The sequence below is a fragment of the Plectropomus leopardus genome, chromosome 9, assembly GCF_026936395.1.
Source record: "Plectropomus leopardus strain MGB_pleo_1.0 chromosome 9, ASM2693639v1, whole genome shotgun sequence".
In the NCBI taxonomy this organism is placed as follows: domain Eukaryota; kingdom Metazoa; phylum Chordata; class Actinopteri; order Perciformes; family Serranidae; genus Plectropomus; species Plectropomus leopardus.
In genome coordinates this window covers 2,777,403-2,790,651 of record NC_142184.1, presented here as the reverse complement: position 1 = coordinate 2,790,651, position 13,249 = coordinate 2,777,403, and the positions used below count along the sequence as shown (strand labels likewise).

General features: G+C 40.0%; 1 protein-coding gene across 1 annotated transcript in view; it reads right to left on the bottom strand.

The window, feature by feature from the left end:
* Positions 1 to 290: 290 nt before the first annotated feature.
* The window catches only part of LOC121947582 (cryptochrome-1-like), a 39,018-nt gene continuing 26,059 nt past the window's right edge, over positions 291 to 13,249 (bottom strand). The window contains exons 10-15 of the mRNA XM_042492690.2: positions 10,868 to 11,070; positions 9,448 to 9,555; positions 9,157 to 9,360; positions 8,271 to 8,351; positions 7,768 to 7,892; positions 291 to 5,562 (exon numbers count right to left, since the gene is read on the bottom strand). Of these exons, the coding sequence (XP_042348624.2) occupies positions 5,554 to 5,562; positions 7,768 to 7,892; positions 8,271 to 8,351; positions 9,157 to 9,360; positions 9,448 to 9,555; positions 10,868 to 11,070 (730 nt within the window). The 3' untranslated portion in view covers positions 291 to 5,553. The remainder of the gene's footprint in view (positions 5,563 to 7,767; positions 7,893 to 8,270; positions 8,352 to 9,156; positions 9,361 to 9,447; positions 9,556 to 10,867; positions 11,071 to 13,249) is intronic.

Sequence of the window (13,249 nt, the reverse complement as noted above, 5' to 3'; positions counted from 1 at the left end):
CAGAAACTCAGCATCGTATACAGCGAGTTCCCCACACCTTTTTTTTTTTTTTTAACAAAGTCAAGTGAAATTTTGAATACAAAATGAATAAATATAAATAGCTCCCAGAAGTTTTCTCCAATGCTGACACTTTTTTTGCTCTTTTTAATTTTATCTGTGATCATTCAAAATAAAATATTGATACAGATCATATGTAAAATGCCAAATATCGATCCCAATAATTGGCCAAACCCATTATCTGTCGACCCCTAGCACAAACGCTAATAAAGAAGACGAAAACAAAAAAGGTGTCAAGTTGTAACGGTGTTTATTTCCTGTCATGAACTTGATCAAGCACAAGACAAGCCTTTCACAACACAAGGAGAGACACAGAAAGAGCATAATATTACAGAGATGATAGATGGCATCTGTTCTCGCCCTCATGTCACCGAAGGGAGAACAAAACAAAAAAACAAAAAACAAAAACAAACTTGGTTCAACTTGTTTTTTTCATAGTGATAAAAGCTACAAAAAACTAACAATATTCAAATCCTCTTGAGAACATACAGAATTATAATACAGAAACACTACAATACTCTTTTCTCCTCCTCCCCCCTCGTCGTCCCCTCGCCCCTCCCCCACCCCTCTATACAGCTCCTGAAGCCCAGGACGGCGTGGTCACAGATGAACAAATATCGAGTACTGTACACAAACACCACTCATCACGGCTCCACTGAAACCAGAACTTTCTCAGGAGAGCGTCGTGCATCTGCAGCCCCAGTCTGCTGCGATTTCATATTTTCACTCTCAGTTCATTTCCCGGATATAAACCCGGTAAATGACTGATGAAAAGGGACCTTAACGGCTTCTTTTTGGTGTCTGTTGTGAGTGCGGTGTCCGTTTGAATGAGTTTTTGATTTTAGTTCAGACACCTTATGAGAAAACAGCTTTTTTTTTAGGCCTGACTAAATATTATTTAGCACTGGATGGCTCGAAACATCTTAAAACTAGACGAGATTAAGACGGAAATTTAAAAAGGATCGTTTGATGCTGCTTAAAATGCAACTTTGGACCACTTTCCAGTTATGTCCGCTAAGAATCTGAGCATTTTATTTGACCCCAAACTTGAATTTAATAACAAATAATGAAAAAAAAAAGTTTTTGAATTTAGAACAAACACTGCCTTGGTTCGAAAACTTTCGTTTTGGTATTTCAAGAAAGAGGGTATTCTTTGTTAATCCTGTGTGGGAAATGTAACGTATGGTGAAACTATTACACATTAGATGAAGTGCATAATCGAGAAACTATGAAAAAGAAAACCTCTGTTAGTTTTGCTCGCAAAACACAAAAGGTTTTTTATCAGACAGCAGACTGTGGCTTACAGCTGACTTTGACTCATTGTTCTCTCCTGTCTAACCATTAAGTAGGCTGTGTGTGTGTGTGTGTGTGTGTGTGTGTGTGTGTGTGTGTGTGTGTGTGTGTGTGTGTTGTCAGCATCTGAATAATAAAAGACAAGGTGTGTGTGTGTGTGTGTGTGTGTGTGTGTAAAAGGTTTCTGCTCGATCGTAATTCACGATAAATGTGTGTATCTGCTGTAAATTCTCAAACATGCACTTCCTTCTTTTATGTTGTTGTGATGTGCAGATCAGTTCTGACATTTTGCAGATTTTGACATTTTTCTAATTGTTGACGTGTTTAAAGTAAAAAAGTTCAGAATTAATGACTGATTTTTCTAATTCATTCATTCTTTTAAAAATTACTTAAACTGCTTCAAATTTGACAATTTACAGCAAATTTATCTGTATGCAAATGCTGAGTCTGTGTGTGTGTGTGTGTGTGTGTGTGTGTGTGTGTGTGCAGGGCGGGGGTCTATGTTACAGGGGGAATCATACATTCTCTGGTTCAACTCGACTGCATTCTCCTCACCAGGTGTAAAGGTGAAAGTGGAGGGCGGATGAAACCTAAATAAAAACCCAACTTCCATCTTTCCAATGTAGATACTCAATCCTCCCACATTTAACTCAACAAACGACATTTTGCGACCCTTCTCACGTATTTAAAATCAACCCATACATCAGATTGTGGTCATTTTGCGGCGCTTTATGCACTAATTTACATTTTCAGTTTTGAATACACAAAAGGTCGCAAAACGTCCAAGATAGCCAAAATAAACTGTGCATATTGGACTCCCTGTGCAGTTTTGGGAATCCTTCATCAGGAGGGTTTACTTGTTTCTGAGGAATGTCGGTTTCTGTTTCGCTGACAGAATTCGGCTCATTCGGATCGGATGCCGTCGCCTGTTTTTTAAGTTGAGTAAACTCAACTTATTTATCTTCCTTCCTTTTTGTTTAGCAAGTTTTTGGTTTTTATAAGAAATCTTAGAAAAATGTGACGCCTCAGAGAGGAGTCTGCACCCAAACTGTCTTTGTGTCCTCCACATGCTCTCGCTGATTAACCGTTTTGTTTGGTTTTTTTTGGTTGTGTTGCAACACGAAAAATAAAAGTTGAAAACTGCACAAAATGCCTCGGAGACACTCCGAAGGTTTTTTTGTTTTTCTTCTACGAGCAGAATCTTTTCCAGATCTGCAGGCGGGGAAACAGAGAGGTGAAAATGTGACTGACTGCTGAAGGGCGACAGTAAGTCAAATTTCAGAAGGATCGTCCAGACTCTGATGGTCAACAGCTGTGAGCCGAACGTTTAAAAAAAGACAAAAACAATAAAACACTGTGAAACCACAGAGACGACAAAAAAGACAAATAAACACTTGAGACTAAGAAGAAGATCTTAATGAGCTTACAGAACAGAGCCTGCTCATGTTTCACTGATGTTTATGGGACTGAAATCTCACGTGTATTCAGTTTTCCAGAAAAACTTTGATTTATGACTAAAGTTTCACTTCTGAAGTGTGCGGCTACACGTCCACCTCTGACGACGTCACAGACGCCTCAACGAACCAGAGAAAAGCTACACGCGTCTTTTTAACGCCGCGCTCTAAAGGCAGTTTTACAGCCGGAGCGAGACGACTAAACATCTCCTAAACTAATCCACAGCGACACACTGTAAACATGTTTTGTTATCCTTTGAGATGTCTCTAAATACGCCTGAAAAAAACATACAAATCACTTTTTATTAGCTGCCGATAGATCGAGTGATCACATACGCTAACCAGGCAGCAGCGGATGTTCCCGTGAAAATAACTGTGAATATTTGCATTAGTGTTTAACCGTTGGACCGCAACGCCTGAAAAAACCTGATATTTACATACAAACTAATGAGCCAGACGCTGAGAAATCACTTTGCTTGATGCTTTCTTTTAAAAGGCGGATTATATTTGCACCCAGGTTTCCATAGCCAACAATGCTGCGTGCGTTTGTGCTGTAATGTGGCTATTTACATAATTTAATCATCCTATCAACATCAAAATATGAATTAACATGAACGAGTCTTTTAAGATATTCTGCAGAAGTTTATGTTCACAGTCTGCATTCGGCAGCTGTAAAAATCCTAAAAACTTAACGGTATAAGTCAGCTGAGTCCAAAAATGATGAGATGACTCAAACGAGACTGAAACTCCTGTGTGAAGGTCCTGCGCTTCGTATTTCCTCTGTGACGTTTAATAAACAAACATTATTAATATTTATCGGGAAATCGACCCTTAGGGGCTGTTTGGAGCATTTTACTCACTTTTTATTCCTCTTTTTTAAAAAAAAAAAATAATTTCAGCTGTGTTCATGCATATGGCATACATTTTGGCAAGATTGTGTATTTTTGTTTAATCTTTAAATTTCCAGCTCAAAAAATGCTCCACTGAAACCCACTGACTTGTATTATTTCTGGGTATCAATGTTGATATTTATGATTAAGACTGATTCTGGTTAAAAAAAAATAAATCAATGAAAGTAGAAAATAATATTATTGTCTAATAATTTTCAAGCTTAATTTTGAACAGTGTGTTTAATATTAAAGATTATTATTAAGTTTATTAACCCCCTGAGGGTTAATAAACAAACATTAATAATATTTGTCGGTAAATTAATTGCCTTTTTTCAACATTTTTGATGTTGCTGTCACTCATTTTCTCCAAAAAAAGACTATTTTAATGCTTTTTTTTAATGCATTCTGGGATCTTATTTACTTATCTACATTCAAATTATTAAAACAAATTCCTCGTGTGAATCGGTTTATTGTCAGTGGATATTAGAAGACTGTCCCTGGGCCACACTATCAACGCCTTTTTACTTTCTGGCACATTTTAAATTTTTTTCTCATAAAGTTACCACCTTAATCTGTTTCCAACCTCGATGCAGCAACATGACGAGCACTAGCCAATCACAGCGCGCAGCAGCATTCGTAATAACGCTTCGAAGAGACGCGTGCTCATTGCCGAATAACAGCAGTGTGACTTTTTTTTTCCTGGGTGCAAATAGACACTTTTTAAATCACTAATATTCTCAACAAAGTCTATAAAACGACCGTCTAGACTGTTATTCTGACTACAAATGTGTCTTACGTCATTTTAAGTGATATCAGAGTTAAAAAAAAAAGAGTTTAAATGATTAAATCCTTCATTTGGGGAACTGCTGCATCTAAAGGTATGGGAAACATAAACATCAAATATGAGTATGAACAACACTTTTCCTATGTAAATATTACAGTCCTGTCCAAAAAATATTCCTGGAGTGACACTGCCTGTGTGGTGCTGGTGCGTTCCTCTTGAGCTCTTTTGGATGTGTTAGTACAGGGATTATTAGATCAATATCGGGATATTGGATTATATGTCGTCTTAGCTTTTAAATAGCGTACAATTTTGATTTTTTTTTTTTCATTTTAAAAGCCGAATTGCAGTAAATTACTGTAAGTTTTGGGCCCATTTTGTCATTATATTCACATAACTGATGATTATTTACAAAAATCTTATTGTATAAATATTTTGTGAAAGCACCAATACAATATCTGAAGTATGTGGTCAAAAATATTGTAATATATGATTTTCTCCATATCGCCCAGCCCTACTTTAGGATGTACGTACTACAAAGCTGTAGTAAAAGTACAAAAATCTCAGCTTGGTGTTCGCAGACAAAGTGACGGATGGATCTGCAGCTTTAAAAAAAATCAAATATTCCGTAACTTACAGTTATAGCTGCTTCAGAGTTCATACAGTTCACACTGGCTGGTGGCAGCGGTTTTAAGACAATAATGTTATTTTTTTTCTTATTTATTTATTTTATATACAAATTATTTGTTGTTTGTGAGGCGTTTTTGTGTCTTTGCTCGTTCCTCTGAGGTGGTCGCACCGTTCGTACCGACCTGCACGAAGTCAGAGGGCGGTGGACTCTAACATGTGAAGCCTCTTCTAAAAAATCGTGTCAGAAATCACATTTTCACCTCTGCGTTTGCGCCCTGGGGAGTTTCTGACCGTAAAGACAGAGAGCGGCGTTAGATGCGCTGTGTGTGAAGAGGAGGCAGTCATATCTGCGTGTTTTTGGAGGACAGGTGGCGACGTTGGGATTTCCTTTCTCCGCTGGCCGGATGGTGACGCGAATGTGGATCCAGACGGTCATCAGCAGCTGCCTCTAGGTGGTCTGCAAAGACGGTAAACACACGAGTGTTTCACAGAGAGAAAACCTTATTCATTAACCCTTAGAGCTCGCTTTAATATTACACACACTCTTACTGCTCTGCACACAAAAACGTGCATTTCAAAATCAAGCTATAAAAAATATTATATATCAATATGATTTTCTACTTTCATTTAGGTATCTTTTTTAAACAAGCATCAGCCCGAATCATGAATATCAAATATTCATTCATTTTCAGAATTTTAAAACTTTAAATGCCAGGTTTTTGTTATAAAAAAAAAACAGAAATTATTTTCAAAATATGATACGCACGGTAGATTTTCTTTTCCTTTTGTAGCTGCTGACAGTCTGGGATATGTCAGTGTGTGAGTGTAGCTGCTGACAGTCTGGGATATGTCAGTGATCAGCAGCTACATTGACTGTGACAGGTCACCTAGTGGAAATAGCATGTATTTCCTCCATAAGCCAAATATGGTCAAAATGACCTCATCAGGTGGAAAATAGTCAAAATGACAAATTCAGAGTCAAAAGCCCAGAATGACACCCAGAAATAATACAAGTCCTGTTTTTCTGCTCTGATGGCTGTGGGGTCAAAAATGTCAGTTTGAATGGGTTTCAATGGAGCATTTTTGGACCTGAACAGTCTGAATGTAACTATTTAGTTTCCACAGTGTATTTTAGACTTATTGTAGGAGCTGAGCTGCAAAATTTCTCAAAACACTCAAATACGCAATCATGCAAAAGTTATGCCATATGCATGAACACAGCCGAAATTATGAAAAACTGAAGAAGGGACAGTGAGTAAAATGCACCAAACAGTCCGTCAGGGTTAAATTCTGCAGGTGTTTGACTTTGCAGAGCAGCTGAGAGGATGTTTCAGTTTCCACTGCTTACTCCAGCCATTGTTTTGCGTAACTCAGGTCCTGTTTTGTATTTTTTATTGAGGGGCGACTTCATAACAGCCTGACATTTACATGGATGACTGTATCTGCTGTGCAACAATGAAAAATTTTTACTTTGTAGTGGGCGCAGAGAGGCGCAGAGAGGCGTAACACGTCGACTATATGACACCTTAAAGGTCTCCTTTTGTTGTCTGAATGCCTCGCTGAAAGGTATTTGTCGTCATGCGAACTTTCGCTGCTCTTTTGGGGCCAGCTGAAATGTGATCACCTCAAGGACCTCATTTATAATTCATTATTAAGTATAAAGGGCAACAACACACACCAGCAGCTCCAAAACACCCACGCCTTTTCTTTGTATGCACACGCACACACGCAGCAGCGGAGCGATGACACTGTGGGTTGACACGTGTTATTTGTGTCGTTATATTCGCCACCGTCCTCCTCGCCTGCGTCAGCTCTCCGGAAAACAGCTTCTTCCATTTGATCCCCAAATTCCATCTGCGTACCGATAATCTGTCTGAGGCTGTGAGCTGCACGGGAGCGGGTGAATAAAATCCTTTATTTCAGTTTATGTAATGATCGCCACCATCTGTCTGTCTGCAGCTCATACGCAAACTACCGGACCTATCATCAACATTTTGTTTGCACATTTGTGACTGCAAGGACCTCTTGTGGATACAAAATTGTCGTACAAACTTGTTTTTATTGAGTGTTTTACTCCTCTTAAACTTTTGAAATTGCTTGAGGATTGAGCGAGAGCGCTGCAGCCTGCAGCAGTAAAACCGGCTGCAATGTAACCAGTTGGGGAAGGTGCACCCTGTCATTAAGAGTGTCGGGTCAACATGACACGGTGATGTGCTTGCTAATTTTAAACTTAAAAAAACAACCCAAAAAACCCTTCATTTTCTGTTACAGGACTCATGTTGCCTTCACTTGCTCCTCGGAAATATCGTATTTACCAAATTTACGAGATACGAGCACATGAACTGCCCTACAAAGTCATAATTACAAGTGGAAACTTTATTTTATGTATTTTATATGTTTATCTTGTTTAGAGAACCGTGTTTTATGATGCAGAATTGACTTTGTCTTAAATCAGGGTCATAAACTTCAAGGACTTTTAAGGATGTGAGAGGACAATCGGGGCCTGATGCACAGTCCGTAATACCGTAATGTATCCATGCTATTTAAAAAAAAATAATATCAAGCATTTCATTCAACCAGTGACGACCCCGTCTGTTGTCCCGTGTCTTGTTTTTTTAAACCACTTAATAATATATTTTTTAAAAAGTATAAAGAGTCTGACCTCTGCGCTCTGCCTCTGCATCTTGTGGAGGGAGCAGGACGCCGGGTCTTTCTCCCCCGACCCGTCTCGTTCCGACTCGCGCTCCCTCTTTCCTGTGATGCCTCCTCTGGTGTGCAGGAGGAGTCCTGAGGACGAGAGAGTCAGTCGTCATCAGAAACAGCTCGGATGTGAGGTGAGACGACAGTCGCCCTCTTGTGGCAGCATTTACACACAACAGTTACCAGAAAAACAGACATTCATTCATGCTGTTTCACTTCTGTGATTTGTGGGACTGTGCCGCATTAGTTTTTTTTTATCAAATTATGTTTATTATCTTTTTGATCATTTGAAATAATCAGAACAACATTCACAAACCGTATCCCTCAAAACAAAGTCTCGGTGAAGGGAAACTTAGACAAACATGTATCAGTTGTAAATAATAAATCCATGTTTGCAAATTCAAATCGCGCAGTTTTGAGGGTTAATGGAAACCCGCCTGGAGACGGGTCCTTCCTGTTTGTTACCTGGATGTTGAGGCACAGCGAACTCGTGGTAGAGTCGGCTGCTGGTGATGGTCTGGCTGGCGTCTGGCACTGAGTGGTATCCTGCGACAGAGAGAACAAACACTCTGAAAGGGCTCACATGTGAAGCATCAGATAATATGACGTAAAAAATAACCTCCTGTGTTTCTTGTATTAAGTAACAAACGCTGCAGTCTCCTGATTGTTTCACTTTTTCATCTTCTGACATTTTTCTGGTGCAGAAGCTTGAGTGACATTTAACTTACGTGATTTTGACACGTCATCGTTTATTCACTGAATCTGCTTCGTACAGAGAGCGGAAACTTCAATTCAAGGAATTACAGTACTTTTTTAAGCACTTGTTTTTTGAATTTTTGAGAATTGTCATTGACACTCACAGCTGCTTATTACCTGCTCTGGAGTGTGTGTGTTTTGCAGGCTGGTGAAAAATCTTGGTGCCGACTATTTACTGGAGTTTAATAACCTTTAGCCGCTGTGAGCTCATCCCGCTTATACATCATTAAAGGAAAGCTGCAAGAGCAGCCTTTGTTGACGCTTTGGTTTGAAAAAATGTTCATAAAATAATGTATCTTTCTGCTCTCCTTGATCATATTCAAGTGCTTTTTCAAGGCCCAAGTTAAAAATGTCTGATTTGTCAAGGTATTCCAGTACTTACATTTTTTTTTAAAATTTGTGGCATTTGCAGTTTCCCAGTTTGATGATGCTCATATTGAAAATGTGCACAGAACTGGTGGATGGAAACAATGTCAGGCTGCACGCTCCGTTCTGATATTTCTTTTTTAAATGTTGGTGTTATGCACAAAAGACAGACTGAATGTGAAATGTTGGCAGTGCTGACAGAAAACATTAAAGTCAGGTGATGTCCCACCATGCTGCTGCTGCTGCTGCTGCTGCTGCTGCTGCTGCGGCTGCTGCTGCTGCGGCTGCTGCTGCGGCTGCGGCTGCGGCTGAGGCTGCGGCGGCTGAGGGTGCGGCTGCAGTCGCTGTTGTTGTTGTTCTTCATTGTCAAAGTTAAGTAGGATGCTGCCGCTGCCGTTACCCGATGCAACGGAGCTCCCCGACACCCCAGGCACTGAAGCAGGAAGTACACAGATGAAAACGTGACTGCCGTGCATAGATTTACAGTTTTCTATATATATTTCTGTTAAAATGGACTTACAATGAGCGTTGCTGTTGTTGTTGGTCCCTGGCTGCTGCTCTCCGGGAGAGTAAGCCATCATTCCTCCGTTCCCGTTCCCGTTGGTGGACGGCACGGACGCCAGCAGGCCTGAAACACACAAACACACATTTGTTTTTCTACAGAGAAGAGAGAAAATGTATTTATTCTATCGATACACAAGACTGCAAGTATCAATATGTATTTCCAGAATTCTAAATACAAATTTTACATTTGGTAACTTACTTTAATAACAAAATCCGTGGGTTATTCCACCAACTTTTACAATCAAATAAGTAATAAATTAAAAGCCTGAAAATTCTACCTTATTAAATAAAACCAGATGTTGACAAAGCATGACATGATTAAAAGTTTAAAAAGGTAGTAAACTGCAATGTATTGCAATATGTTATTGCAATAATATTGTATTCTGACTTAACCCTTTGAAACCTGAGCAAACTGGCATGGTTTCTCTCAAAGAATGGAAAGAAGGCAATGAGCAACAAAGGAAAATTACCAAAAAATTGTTAAAAAAAAAAGGTAAAAAAGTAAGACCAATACCAGAAAAATAGTCAAAATAAATAAATAAAATTAAAAATAATCTATATGAAAAACGCTTACAAAAATATTATAATTACATAACATAATTTCAAATGTGTAATTATGATAATTATAAACATCGTTTTATCCCTTTTTTCCCCTAGCTTTTTAAAAAATCTTTTCTAAATCTACAAATTTCTAGCACTTTGTGGAATATTTCTCACCAAGTTGCTCAATGCCTCCCCCCATGTTTTTGAAAAAAATACTATAATATTTTTTATCTTTTCCCCACACTGGTAGTTAGAACATTTCTTGCCATTTTTCAGTGCTCTAACAATTTAGCTTTCAGTGTGTAAAGAGTGATGGTAATTGCAAACATTGTTTAATAATTATGATAATTATTAACATTGTTTTACCCTTTCCCTTTTTTCTCAGATTTAATTTTTTTTCTTTCTAAATCTATACATTTCTCGCATTTTGTGGAATATTTCTTACCAAGTTGCTCATTGCCTTTTTTCCCCATATTAAAATAAACAATTGTACCAACTTGCTCAGGTTTAAACACTTTGAATACTCGTGAAAAGTGATGTCTCTCAAGGTTTCAAAGGGTTAATATTGTATCGTGGGGCCTTCGGTGAATCCCACCGCTACTTTTCCCTGCTAAATATTATACATATTTTATCTTTTCCCCACACTGGTAGTAAGAACTTGTTTTTTCCAGATGTTGGTGCTCTATCAATTTAGTCTTCAGTGTGTAGAGAGTGTGTTGTGCAGGTGTCGCGCTGCAGCTGTCGTGCTGCAGCTGTCGTGCAGCAGCTGTCGTGCAGCAGCTGTCGCGCTGCAGCAGTCGTGTCTCAGCGGCCTTAACTCGGCGGTCTCTTACCCAGTCCCCGGTACCGGCTGAGCTGCTGGTAGATCTGCTTCATCCTCTCGATGTTGAGCCGGCTCGCCTCTGCGTGGTGCACCATGGGCTTCGGGTAATGGACGCCGATGATACACTTGGCGGCCGCCTGCACCGACTCTGGGGCGTTCCACGGGTCATAGATGAACTTAGCGGGGAAACCTCGGAGGACAGGTAAGTAACGTCTGGGAGCAGAGGGAGACATTAGATTTGCAGGCTTGTGTCAACCTGATGAGTGAATCAGGGGCAGCAGCGATGCGGGAACGCTTATCTGATACTTTACAGCAGTTTCACCAGAAAAAATGTTTTTTCTGTTGTATAAAAAAATATTATCAAAGCTTTTTTGGTGGTCTCATCAATCATCATGCATGTATGTATAAAAAAGTCTTCCTTTTATGATACATTTTGCAGCCTGTGCATGTACTGTAACTGATAAGAGCATGCTGGTCTTCAGCACTTCATGCTTACAAGTATTACTACAAAATGAAAGCTACAAACAACCACAACACTACACAGTATGTACAGTACATGAGAGTATACAGAGTACAAAGACACTCTGCAAGCCTGAGACTCTTGTATGGATTTTTTTTTTTTGAGTTTCTGGCACTGAAGTGAGTTAGCATCGCAGTGCACAGCGTGGTTCACAACAAGGAGCAACGAGGGGCTGTGGTCCCGGACAACATTTACTGTGAGAAAGCGGCAACGCCGCAGACAGGAAGTGTGACCCTCCAGGAGACAATAAAACTCAAGACAGAGAGGTCAACATGTCTAAGTCCAAACTGCTGTTTTGTTGTTTTTTTTCCTCCTTGGGCAGTCGTGTGTCAAAGAGAGGCCACCTACCTACCGTGGTCCAACCTTACCGACTCCGAGGAGGGGACACAGACAGGACAGAGGAGAGGGGGGCGAGTGGAGCTGTGGCAGTGTGGGAATCGGCTCAGTGCAGCGCTGAGAGGGGCGAGAAAGGGGCGGTGCGGTGTGGCCTTGAGGACCGACACACACACGCACACACACACACACACACACACTGTGGACGGAGCCAAAGGAGACCGCCGCGCCGCGAGAGATCACTGCCGATTGGTGATGATGCTAGGAGACGTCTACTGTAACACGCTGTTAGAAAGCAGAGTGTATTGACCCCGCCCACCCCAAAACCTCCCCACCCCCACCCCTCCCCACCAGAGCGGGTGTATAGAGGAAAAGTTCTGCCATCGAGAGATCTATTTCTTACACTATTTATTTTTAAAACTACTCCCCTTGAGGACATCTTTGACAAAAAAAACAAAAAAAAACCCAACTAAATATATTTACAGATTTAATTCTTAAAGCTGCACGTCAACATCCACGTGTTCTCAGCTGAAGTTAAAAACGACAGAAAAATCTACAAAAAATACTATTAAAAATACTACTCGGCTTCTAGTTGATGACAGAAGACTTCCATTATACCTCACAGCTCTGCCCCCCGCCCTCCCCCATGATCAGACAGTGGTGGACTGAGAAAATAGCTCAAGCCTGCTCCCCCTGTCCCTCAGACTGTGGTGGCTGTCTTTTAAGTGGTCAGTGGGCTCGAAGCCCCCCTGCTGACTGTCCGTTCCCACAACCACAGCACCACACTCTGGGCCGGCCCACTAGAGAGCCCCCTCATTTCACCAAAAGGGACCACAACCCTATTGCCAGGAAGATCCGCGACCTGCCAGTAGCAAGCGGGCCTTAAGTGGACAGCAGGGTGTGTGTGTGCGTGTGTGTGTGTGTGTGAATATAAACTACAGTTGGTAATACATTCAGGTACAGTGCAAAACTATTCAGCTTTATTGTCCTTAAGTATATCTTATGCACCTGATATCTCATACTAACATAATAACAGGTGCATTTTAAGTCTTTTTTGGGAAATAACTTTTATAGCTTGTTTTCTCGGTCACTGTTTTTGTTTTTAAGGGGTGATGTAATATTGCTTTTCTTCATGTACGCATGTGCATCATGAAAATGACAAAACACAAATCTAGTTTTTTGCTCTTACCCGTTTGAAACTTTCACGTGCACCTAAACCTTTGAAACCAGAGCAAATTGGTTTGATTTCTTTGGAGAAAAAAAAGCTAAGAAACAAGAGATGTCACACAAATTACAGAACAGAGTGAAAATTAATTTAATCTAAAAATTAGTTTCACAAAAATTTTCTGAGGTAACATTTTTTTCAAGTCGCAAAAATGTCCAAGAAACAAAACGTATTACTATTATTATTATTATTATTATTATTATTATGCCGACGATTGGTCTCCCCGTTTCCCTTTTCTGTGAACGATTTACAGACTATCGCCACCTGCTGGTACGGAGAGTTTGTTCTTCTCACACAGGCGCAGAACACACGTG